This window comes from Egretta garzetta, unplaced genomic scaffold (genome assembly GCF_000687185.1).
Source record: "Egretta garzetta isolate BGI_Z169 unplaced genomic scaffold, ASM68718v1 scaffold118, whole genome shotgun sequence".
Classification (NCBI taxonomy): Eukaryota; Metazoa; Chordata; class Aves; order Pelecaniformes; family Ardeidae; genus Egretta; species Egretta garzetta.
Window position 1 is genome coordinate 1,958,267 of NW_009260484.1, and position 12,290 is coordinate 1,970,556.

The window sequence follows — 12,290 nt, forward strand, 5'->3', positions numbered from 1 at the left end:
TTGAGAAATCTATTGTTTTTCTTTCAATTCCGATCTTGGATGAATTGATTATTTATAAAGCTCAGCACAACCTTGGCAAAATTCTGCTCATGTTTGCAAGGGCAAAAGCACAGTATTCCTGTACAGCCCCCGAGACACACAGTCATCAGTGCAGTTTAGGCCCTACTAGTGTCTCCTCCAGCATCCAGGTGTGATGTGGAAGAGGAAACTGAATTCAGCTGCTCCCCTCTGACCATTTCTGGCAGATCCATGCCTCTCCTCCCACCACCCTGCTTTGTTACAAATGAAGGATGGAGGTGACGCAGGTAGGTGGAGGGCTCTTACCAACAGCCGCCAGCCCCATTTCTGCCCTGGGGGGGCTTTTGCATGGCAGTCCACTAAGAAAAACCAGCACTGCTTTGTCTTCCTAAACCCTGCCCTTGCATGGAGGCAGGGCAAACAGGCAGCCATGGAAAGCACTGAAAACTTCCCGTGTTCAGTTAGCCTCACTTAGGTCTCCAATTTTCGCATCTTAAGTTAAAGTTTGAATTCATTTCCATCAAAAATAAAGTAACTCCAGTAGTCCCAATCAACCTAAATTATTCTGTCTCCAACTCAAGCACACTAAACCAGATTGGGAAACAGCTGCACAAATCCTTCCAGCAGCAAGCCCCTGTCTCTGCTTAGCACAGACCAAGGCCCAGCAACACCACCTTCTCCAGGCACCACACTTTCTGTAAGAGACTCTGCCATCTCCGTGGCCTCTGGTACTGCACACTATGATAATGCAGCTGCCTCACAGGCCCTGACTTAGTTCAAGCCACCAGCCTCTGGAGCGTAACTCTGTGGGGGCAGCAATGGCATGAAGCCCAGCCTCCTGCTGCACAGGGTGGCTGCCAGAAAAGGCATGTCCCAACTCCTGTGTTGAGGCACAGTACACAAGCAGGGCAGAGCAGGAGTCAAGGTAAGATTCAAAACCAAGTTCCTTTTTGTAGCCATGTCTTACACAGTTTTTATTTTGCCTTAAAGTTGTTACTGTAGCAGAGTGGGTTGAAAAAACCCAAGAGCGACCATTAACAACAGTAACAAAGACAGACCAAAAAAAAAAAAAACCCCAAACAAAAAAAAAAACCCCAAAGCTGATAGAACAAACTCTCCCACATTACATATCTCCATAATTTTGGAGACAGTCTGCTGTTATTAGTAAGATTACTGCTACATGCAGTGTTTTTAAATATAGGCCAATCCTACAGAATAATCAGACATGATGGTTAGAAATAAAACCTGGAACTAGGTGTGAGGTTGTACAGATTAAAAACATCTTAGACCTCCCCCCATGTTTGCATGAGGTAGAGATAGACCTGATTACTCTGTACACAATGAAGAGGCACACAAAGCTAATAAACAGGTACATAACCTTTACACAAAGCTAATTTCAACAGTTAGCTGCTCAGAGCAGCTCCGCACAGCACTGAAAGACACCCAAGTTCACAGGAATGCAACTCTCGGCACCAGTACCTACAGATAGACAGAGGCTTTAAGCCCTACTTTTATTCCTGAAAGACCTAAGCAGCTTGATACTTGACCTCACACCCGAGGTGCTTCAGAGTTGCAAGACGGAGGTACCTGTGACACCTCAGGAACCCCAGCTGTTGGGCAGTTTTGGGCTCTGAATGAAAAAGCAAAGGTGACTGTCACTGCATTTAAGTCAGCTGCGGCGCTGATGATTGATAGGTTTCACAATGCATAACGCTGTTGTTAAAACTGGGCCCTGAAGTTGCTCAGGCTGAACGGTTTGCCTACACTACGTGTCTGATGTCTTACCACCTCTGTGATGCAGGAAGGATGGCCACCACCAGTGTGTAAGTACCCTTTACATGCAGTTCCATTTTGTGTCCGTTTTGAAGATTCAGGTGCTATGCTTCAATTTTTCCAGAGCTGCAAAGGCTGCTTACTCAGCAGGGGCTGAAGGCAGAAGCCTGCCTGGTGCTCATTCAGCCAGCCCAAAGCCTTCTTGTTTCTACAACCTGAAAGTGGCGACATTCCCATCTCGCTAGCAAGCTGAACACACCCTTTGAGGAAATCAAGCACTAAGTCCACAAGAGCATTTGGTACATGTGGTTCTTTCATAGAAATGTCAGAAGGGACGAAGCGATGGAGGACCTATCTGTCCCGTGTCCGTGTCGTGCCCCCCCCAGCTTAACCACTGATAACATCACCATTGCTGAAAAGAAACATCAGGAATGATTTTATCCCCACTGGTTCTGCGGGGCCCTCGCAACCAGAGCGCAGAGGGGAACACACGGTACAGCAGGCTACAGGAAGGAGGATTCCGAGTCTATGGTAAACCAAGCACACAGTACTTCAGCCCTTGCATTAAATGTGGGATACTTGCCACCCTCCCCATTTTGTTTTCCTAAACTTTCCTTTCAGTAATGGGCCTTTACATCACCCAGTAAAAGCCAGGTCCTACACTCCTAAGGGTGAAACATGGCCCAAAGATCTGGTAAAAAGACTTTTAGTAACCTTTTACCAAAGCCAACCACAGGCTGCTGAACTGCTCGCACCCACCAGGTATGCTGGCAAGCCCCCAGCCTGGGCTGCAGCCCGGCTGTTTAGCACCACAGCAAGCAAGCAGGAAACAAGAGATGGGCGCAGCATACAAAGTTCGTTTCTGTTTATCCAAAAATACAAATGCTGGCGGTCCTGCTGCTCCCTCCATTTTGAAGTGTCATACAAACTTCTTCTTTGTGAGGAACTGGAGTTCTTGTCGAAAAGTCTCACCCCATTCCCACAGACAGAAAATCTTGGCATTCGTTACATTTAAGACAAATGTTAACAAAAAGGACTTAACAGGGTGAGTCTTTTTCCCTTGACAAGATGGCCAGGTACTCTCAATATCTCTGAATGACATTCTGAAACTATTAAGTTCTTAGGAGTCTCTGCAATGTCATTCACAGCTTTTTTTTAAAAGTTTTTATTAGAATAAAGCAAGAAACATCATCTACATTTGGCTCCAACCCACCAACTGACTGCTCTTCTCTTACTGGGGAATTTAAGTTAAAGATTAACAGAATGTTGTGTGGCTCATTTTAGAAGATTAGAATTACCAGTGAAATTCTCTAGCATGTAATAATCATCTTCTCATCACCGTTTATTTTTTAACCACCCAATTATTGCCATATTTAGATTACTCCCTGGATTGGGAGCTGGTATTTAATTACAATGTTTCACTAGTGCTTGTATATCCTTAAATCCGCAACCCAGACGTATTACTTATAATTAACTTTGCAGTAGGTCAAGTGTTAAAGATTCACCTCTCTCATTCAGCCTTTTCAGAGTTTTACAAGTCAGAAACTGTCTAATGCATGATAAATAATGCAGGCCCTGTTTGTTCCATGCTGTGCACAATTTTATGTTGGAATTACAAGCCTCCTTGCCAAAAATGTCCTTGATTCTCAGGCTTTGAGAGAGAGTAATTGGTACCTCATATTCTCCCCTTTTTTGCACCAATTAAAGCCTGCAGGTGCACTTAATGTTGTCATCTGGAATCTTGCTGGTGCATCAGAGGTTATTCTCACCAAATGTGTGCTATTAGTAAAATTGGCCCATCAGGGGAATTGTGAATGCTCTGTTTGTTGTTACAGTGCTCTCAAGGCCTTCCAAATATCTTACTAGTGCAAGACCAGACAATAATTTTTACCTCTAAAGTAAACACAGAGTGTCATAAAAACTAAGTTCAGTTGGAAATATTACTTTCTTACTCACTCGGTGTACATCTGAAACAGTCAAAATCATCCCTTCAGGACTGTCTCAAATTTAAAGGCCAGACATGACTGCTAAGGTCATCTAGGATCTGCTGCTGAACACAGACCACAAAATTTCTCTTTATTTCTCTCAAAAGGACTCAGAGAGAAGATGGGCTTAAAAAAAAAAAAAAAAAAAGAACAATGAATTGAAGTCTCACCAATCTTGAGACAGGTAGCAGAAAGCAAGAGCCACTGATGTCATCAGCAAAAATACCCTTTGATTTAAAAGGGCTGATCCTTCTTCTCACAGTTCCAGTGAGGAAAAAAATCCACCTTCATTTTGGAAGTTTTTCTCCAGTGACTAACTACCCTCACTACAAAAAGTCCATGAGACAATGGGTTAAAAGTACTATAAGCACAATTGTCAAGAGTTCCCTGAGCTTGTTGTTATGATTCTTTTTTCTTTTTTTCCAGTCTATTAAATGATGGGACTACAATAGGCATCATGGCACTATATGCAGGACAATATATCTACTTTTATGAGGAACAAATTCCACTCTAAGTGATGAACTCCCAACAACACTGGCTGAACTGGAATTCAGAAAACTGAACTCTGCCACCACTCCTGAAGGAGCTCCCCTTCCCAGCCTCTACAGAGAAGTGTCAAATATCTCCATTTTATTTAGCTTTAAAGGTCAGTCCTCATTTAAGACTCAAATGCAGTCCCACTAAAAGCTTGCTAGACTTTAGGTAAGTATTTAGTCATTGAAAGAACTATTCTTTTGCAGCACATTTTACAGCTTAAGACACTTAACATTGAAACAGCAAGGACATCCAACACTTTAACGCAGAGAGATTTCTGTTCAAAAATCTATGGCACATAGCCCTGAAGGGAGTTTACGTTGGTCTCAAGCCCTTCACCTTTAACAAGGTGTCTTGTCTGAGTAAGATGCCTGAAGTAATTAAGGGATCAGTGATACCTTCAGGGCACAGCCTTATTTTGCAAAAGCAGCCAGGAGGGGGACCCTGAGAGGAATTATCTTTTTTCCAAATATGATGAAGACAATACTACCATCCAAATGGATTTCAGCAGAATGATAGTGTCCCGGGGCACTCAGGGAACATGACCATGGCATCCTTCAACATGGCGCGTACCTCCTACCATCTGTGGAGGGGTAGTGTTTGTACCAGACCCTCGTTCTGAACATAGGAAAGAGAAAGGACATTCCCTCCATGCTCCCTGCTGTTTCCAGGGCACCTGTAAAAATGCCTGTCCCCATCCAGCCCCCTACAACTTTGGGCGCTGGTTTTACAGAAATAAATAACTAAAATGAGATTTGAAAATGCCTTTAAATAGTTTGCTTATTTTAACAGTTGTTAAACTCAATAGAAAAAAATTAAGAAACAACTGAATTTTTAACAACTTCTTACAGCCAGAGATGACTATAAATCGTATGACGAAGAGGTGTGCACCTGGGAGGGAATTCTGTTTTCAAAACATGCAAAACTAATTAAGTGGTAGCACTTTTCCTCAACACGTTTGCACACCTCACAGGGAAACACATTGCCTCTCAAACACTTCTTATTTCACCATCAACCATTAAGCATGTACAGAATTGAATAAGGAAAAAAATGCAACCAAATAAAAAGTATCACTAAACATAACAGACTGTAAAACCCAGAGAGACAAATGCAGTATTACGTTGATCCTGACTTAATAAACTGCATGAAAAACACAAGTCAAGATTTGACTGAACTTCATGGACTTGATGATTTCTATATATATTTTTTTAAGGGGGTAGGAGGCGGGATTGCCATCAGAAACTTGAAAATAAACCCAAAATGCAGCCCTCTTATCAACTTCTGTCTGGGCCACTTAGGCGAGGGTAGAGTTGGTTATTTTTCCTCCTGAAGTGGAATTCTGCAAATGTCACTTGGGACTACAGGGAATTTGCTTGAAATTCTATATAACCCTTCTTATACTGCAACTGGACAGAGGGGTGTCTGGGGGTAGGGGGAGAGCATCTGCTTATTCCTGCCGCCTCCTGAATCGTCAGCCCCCATGCTGAAACACACCTGGACACACCTAAGCTGGGTCACTGACAGACAGCAGAGATCTTTCTATGTAAGCCAGGCGGAGCACACATACGTTTTGGGCAGGGTTCTGTTCTGTTACACCAGAGCTAAGTTCCAGATACAGAATTGCTCTCTAGGCAGAACAGTCCACACCACACTATGAAAGAATACGATCTCAAACAGATTTGGCAGTTAATTGCTTTTACATGGTGTAACTAGGATCAGAGTCAGACCACCTAACTTCCAAATACCCAGATTAGAACTGGATGTTAACTACGCATCTGTTCAATTTTTTGAATGGCTTGGCTTGTGAACTGAATAAACAAGCATCCTGCTATTTCATTTTCACATTTTAGAGCATTACCAGCTTTACCTTGCTTACCCTGAAGGCTCCAGAAAAGCCTCCAGGGGCTAAAGCAGGAAGGACAGACTCTAAAACATCCGCAAAATGTCGTAATGTTTTGTTAAAATAAAAGCTTGTGTGTTTACAGGCAAGAAAAAGTCTTCATTTTCTGCAGGATTCCACAGCTGCCAAGATGTCTTGCAGAATGCTGTTTCTGTTTTCCTTACTAACCTAGAGAAAGAGAAATTAAAACTGATGTAATTTGATGAATAACTTCTATATCAGTGTTTACTTCAAAAACAAACAAAGCAGAAATTCAAATGCATTTCTTTCTCAGTGGAGGAATGTTGAGCATCAAACACCTGCCTTCTGCTACAGGGAACACAATAAGCTAAACCCACAAACCTGAATATGCAATTGAATGTTCAGTGATCTTTCTGATTTAATTACTCGTGGTATTTTGCAGTACTATTCAGGGCTTGAATAACTAACAAGAATCACTCGAAGAGCCAGCATGTACTTTTGTCATTACTAGAAATCCTTTTCAATTACCAAATATAATTTTCCTACTACAAAGTGGAGTTCTTATGCCTTCAGTACTTGAAAGGATTGTATTTATTAGGATGACAGGCCCAAAACATCTGCAATGAAAAAAATGAAAACAGGCTTAGCAGTGCAACTCTGTATTCTGAGAAATCTTGGCATTGCAGGATAGAAACACCTTGAAAAAGAAGTAAGACTACTTGAGAAAGCCAGGGTGGCTTTTGTAGCACCCTGAGATACGCCTTTCGTTGATCAGTCCATGGAAACATTGGGCTTTAAGACCAGTGCATGTGAAAATCCATGCAGTCCAGCGTCCTTCCTTTGCTGGGCCCATCTGCATTGCAGCACGTGCAGATTACTGTAAACTGCCAAGCAAACGCTAGCATTTGCTAGTCAGCTCAGCTCCCAGGTGCAGCAACGATAGAGCACAGAGCTGGCAGGGGGTGTGTGCATGTGTATATATATAAAAAAAAAAATTACTCCTTCTTGATAGACTGGGTCCTGATAGAGAGTCCTGTGACCCACAGTGCCATGCATTAATAACTCAACCAAAACCTGGGGAGATGGCTGGGGTGACAAAAGGGTTAACAAGCATTTGTGAAGTGTCAGCAAAAGACTAATTTTAAAAAGCCTAAGAAATTTTCCCCACTGTTCAGATCCCTGCAGAGAGGGCAGGAAGAAATCAGACAAAGACAGATGAGCTAAAAAAAAGTAAGGGCATTCATATTTTTAACAAAGTTTGAGAAATGCTGTTTGACGAGGAAGGAGAAACACCACATTATGCATGGCACTGAACTCTCTACCAGCAAGGTTTCACTGTATTCTCTGTAGCTGCATTTTAGACCTGAGCACAAGGGTTTGTACCCCTTCCAAGTATTACAGGCAATACTGAACAGGAGAAAGTATTATTAGTATTTTTAAATAGATGACAGTCCTACCTGAATAGTTTGGCCCTAGGAGCCTACTGCTATTTACAGCCACAGACATCCTATCCAAATGCTGGAAACCAACTCTGTAAAACCTAGAGATGGTGGTCTCACCTATGTCACTTGAATTCAAGACAGCAGATCAACACAGGAATGATGAAAAAGTGACATTAAAAAAGGGAATGAAAGAGAAGATCTGCCCGAAAATGCTGCTGTTTTTATTGAGTATCGTTCTAAACCTATTATAAGATAAACAGAAAACCCCACAATAACAAAGAGAACAAGACAACAAAGAATGGAATTGCTCTTCAGTAAGGCTATTGAGAGACCCCAAGGTAAACAAGCCACAGAACACAGAGCAGCCAAACTCTAACTCTCACAGCAAGTGTCCTGATATCCTGACTTTCAAAGGACCTTCTCAGCATTTAATAGCTCTTCCCACTGTCTCACAGCCAACAAAAACAATACTACATTTTATCTATCCCTTCTCCATACCTACATGCCAGAAGTCCAGCGAGAGCAGCACAGAGAAAGTGCCAAGTGCTGGGGAATTTTCACAACTGTTTTACAAAGGCTGCTTGATAGATATAAGTCTCCTCTTAAGATCTGGAGACATTCTGTGCAGGCAGCTTTCCCAGAGAAAACAAATCTCCCAGTATCTGTACTGAATGTACAAACAGATGGGTAGATTTTTAGACAGGGAGTTGAAAATAACTGTGGGTGCTGCTTATACTAAGCATTTAGGTAATTTGGAGGAAACTTCCACCTAGACTCCAAGCAGACAACAGTAGAGGACAAAAGCTTCCTTCTCCTAACTGTTTAAGTACTGTCAACGAAAGCCCTCTTGTACAGTCTGTTCAAACGGAACCTTTTCTTCTTCTGATCCATTTAACTATTTATTTTCTTTCTTAAAAGGCATACACAACCAAACTTCACTAGTGGGTTTCACGGAAGCAAAATTAATAAATGGGAAAATGAGAGGAAATAAGTATGTGCCAGCTGCCAAGGATAATCTGATCCTATTTATGACACCATGTCTGCAAAACTACACAGAGCTGGGCAGTGCAAAAAGAACCTCTGCAGTTTCACTGGCAAGTTTAGTTCTCAGCAAAATGTAATTGGGCAACAGTGGAAAGAAATGTGTTAAATATCAGAGCTCCTACCATTAAGTGCTCTAAACATAATAAATTAAACATTTGGGACCAAATCCTCAACTGCTTTTAGGGCATCTGGGCCCATTTACACCAACTGAGTATGCTTTAAAGACAGAAGGGACTGTAAAACCCCAAACAGCTGCCTCTATGTGCTTAGCATCAAACATCAGAACTGTCCTTGTGACACTAAGAGAAGGACGAGAAAACTCTGCTGAGTTACTTAAATGCAGCTTAGCTCCTTGTAAGTGAGAAAACAGGCAGAACTTTTCTGGAAGGTAGCCACCTACTTCTACACTTCCAGGAACCATAAAAGTCAGTAAGAAACTACTGACCATGAACTACTTGGGCACTCCAAGTTCTCCCCATGCCACAGCCATTGAAGAACATAGCTGGAGATCCAGTATTTACTTCAGCTAATAACACCTCTGACTCCCCATGGGCAGGTTCTGCTCCTGCTTGTGCACATGTTTTAACTAGCTGGGAAAGAGCATGTAGCGTGTCACTGGAGCAAGCGAGACACATACTCTCCCGCACAAGACTGTAGCATAGCAGGTCTCTGCCACCTGGGAACTATTGCAGTCTGCCACACATTTCACACCCATGCTTTTGGCTAACAGATTCACCAGAGAACTCTTTTTAAACAAAGAAACCTGCATGTCCTAATCTCAGCAGTATAAACAGGATGGCTCATTCTTTATAGAGTTGAAATTGAAATTTACAGGAAGATTTTTGCTGGTTGTCGTCAGTACTTAAGAGAAAGATGTATCGGCAGACTGACACAGCTAACAACCTAGGGCAGATTGGCACGTGCCCTCAGAACATCACCTGCTAAAAAGAGACAATGGAAGCCTCAAAAGGTTCCTTGAAAAGCCAGATACTGTTTTCTAGCAGTGTGTTTCCTCCCCCGAGAGAACCAAACACACACTATTGCCTTGCCGTGACTGCAGCCCAAGCACTGAATGGGGTCGCTTTCAGTTAGGCATTCTCCATTCCCTCTTCCCCAGTCCTACCACTGTAAAGCAAGTCATACAAAATTCACATTCACGTGCATCCCTGTTCAGCAGCCTGACAACTAACACACATCAGCTTGTCTGTGGGAAACCTGAGGTTTTATCTCTGAAAGGAACGGTAGGAGTCGAATGCTTATGTGAAGAAAGGAATCTTCTCTTGCCTTTGCTTCTAGGATTGCTTTAGCACTTAATTAAACAGGAATTTAATTTAAAAAACAGAATTTGAAGATGATGATGGGACCACTAACTAAAAAAAAGCTGAACAAATTTTCTGAGCACTGCAGTTTTTTATTAATCTCACTTTGAAGAGGAAAGAAGAAGATGGAGGCTTTGCTTTCTCTTCAATAATTAAGATCATTCAGTATAAAGTTGTTGATAGTGTTTTTCCTTCCTCATTCACTTGGATGAGAACAAAGCAAGCATTCTCATTGTGACGTGCATCTGATAAAAGAACACGCTGCAACACTATACTGCTCTACAGCATACTACCCCTCTTAGTAAGCCAGGATGTATAAGTCCCACTTACCGAATTTAAAATTTATAGAGATGCACAGTTGAGTTTTGGATATATAGCTTAATTCTCTCCTACAAATAGTACACACTGAGCAGAAAAATAAATCAAAGGAGCAGGGGCTGTGTTTAGCTTGTTTTTGTGAAGCATCCAGGACACTTATGTTAAGGAAACCTCAGGCATGTATTCCTGTGAACAGGCTATGTTTTGTTGTGGTAAGTTTTTGAGAACCTCCCTGTAACCGATCAGAAATGCACTTTGAGGCCCTAGTATTATGAAAATTATGTCTGTAAAAATAACATAATGAATTCCAAAATTGGTTCATTGACTCCAGAGAAAGTACTCTCAATTTACAAGTGTCTTTCTTATAGAAATAATTTCTGCAAATTCCACTGCTGCCTTTTTTTTTTTTTCCTTTAATATGATTACTGGTAATATTTCTGCAAGCCAGTCTGGAAAAAAAAAATTAAAATCTGACTGTACTTTAAAAGATTTAACTCTTAGGAATAATGAATACTTATATGACAATAATACTACAGCAAGAAAACCTTTTAAAACAGCTATATCATTACTTCTACAGCCCCTCACAAGCAAAGCCAGCTGTGTGAGACTGCTACAGTAAGTGCCAAATGTGATTTTTTTTTAAGTAAGGTGAACACCTGCCCATTAAGAATAAAATGGAAAGTAAAAAACTTGTTTCATCAAGCTACCCACAGCTATCAATTGGCAATACCAATTAGTTTTTAAACAGAGCCAGATACAAACCAGCAACCTAGAACAGAAAGCTCTTTAAGGATATTAAATATTACTCACATTGAACACTTTAACATCTTTCCTACTTCTTATTTCTTCAACAAGATCCAGTGGCTTTCCCTTAGGTATTGGAATAGTTCCAAGCACCACGGTCCCTGAGCCAGTCAGTGTTTGACGGACAGCTTGAATAAAAGGCTGGCTGAAGAGTTCCATTTTACCAATCTCATCTATGACACAAATTTTTTTCTCTGCATCACTGCCATGGCTTACCTGTGGAAAAGTGCATCAAGAGACTGTAAACAACACAGAACAAGCAGAAGAAATAATTTCTATGCTAGTAAAAGAAATCCCTCCAGAAGAAATCAATTCATTTGTAATACTGGGGAATGTGGAAGAGTCAATGCTGCTGCTAGTAACTGACAGACTTATAAATCTATCATTTCTATTTCAGCACAGATTTTTGGAAAGATGAAAATACATGTACAGCATAAATACCAACTACAATAGGAAATATCCTTAGTATTAGTATTCACCCCTCCTGCTGTAGGAGAAGATCGGGTTTGTGACCTCCTGTGGAACCTGAATGCACAGAAGTCCATGGGCCCTGATGAGATGCATCCCAGAGTCCTGAGGGAATTGGCCGATGTAGTCGCCAAGCCCCTCTCCGTGATATTTGAAAAGTCATGGCAGTCAGGTGAAGTCCCTGGTGACTGGAAAAAGGGAAACATTGTACCCATTTTCAAAAAGGGTAGAAAGGAAGACCCTGGGAACTACCGACCTGTCAGCCTCACCTCTGTGCCTGGGAAGATCATGGAACAGATCCTCTTAGAAGCTATGCTAAGGCACATGGAGACCAGGGAGGTGATTCGAGATAGCCAGCATGGCTTCACCAAGGGCAAGTCCTGCCTGACGAACCTAGTGGCTTTCTATGATGGAGTGACAACAACAGCGGACAAGGGAAAACCAACAGACGTCATCTATCTGGACTTCTGCAAAGCCTTTGACACGGTCCCCCACAACATCCTTCTCTCTAAATTGGAGAGCTATGGATTTGATGGGTGGACTGTTCGGTGGATAGATAACTGGCTGGATGGTCATGTCCAGAGGGTAGTGGTCAATGGCTCGATGTACGGATGGAGACCGGTGACGAGTGGTGTCCCTCAGGGGTCCGTACTGGGACCGGTGCTGTTTAATGTTTTCATCAATGACTTAGACAGCGAGATCGAGTGCACCCTCAGCGAGTTTG

General features: G+C 42.0%; 1 protein-coding gene across 1 annotated transcript in view; it reads right to left on the reverse strand.

The window, feature by feature from the left end:
- Positions 1-1,141: 1,141 nt before the first annotated feature.
- The window catches only part of NTPCR (nucleoside-triphosphatase, cancer-related), a 16,659-nt gene continuing 5,510 nt past the window's right edge, over positions 1,142-12,290 (reverse strand). The window contains exons 4-5 of the mRNA XM_009644175.2: positions 11,105-11,314; positions 1,142-6,378 (exon numbers count right to left, since the gene is read on the reverse strand). Of these exons, the coding sequence (XP_009642470.1) occupies positions 6,310-6,378; positions 11,105-11,314 (279 nt within the window). The 3' untranslated portion in view covers positions 1,142-6,309. The remainder of the gene's footprint in view (positions 6,379-11,104; positions 11,315-12,290) is intronic.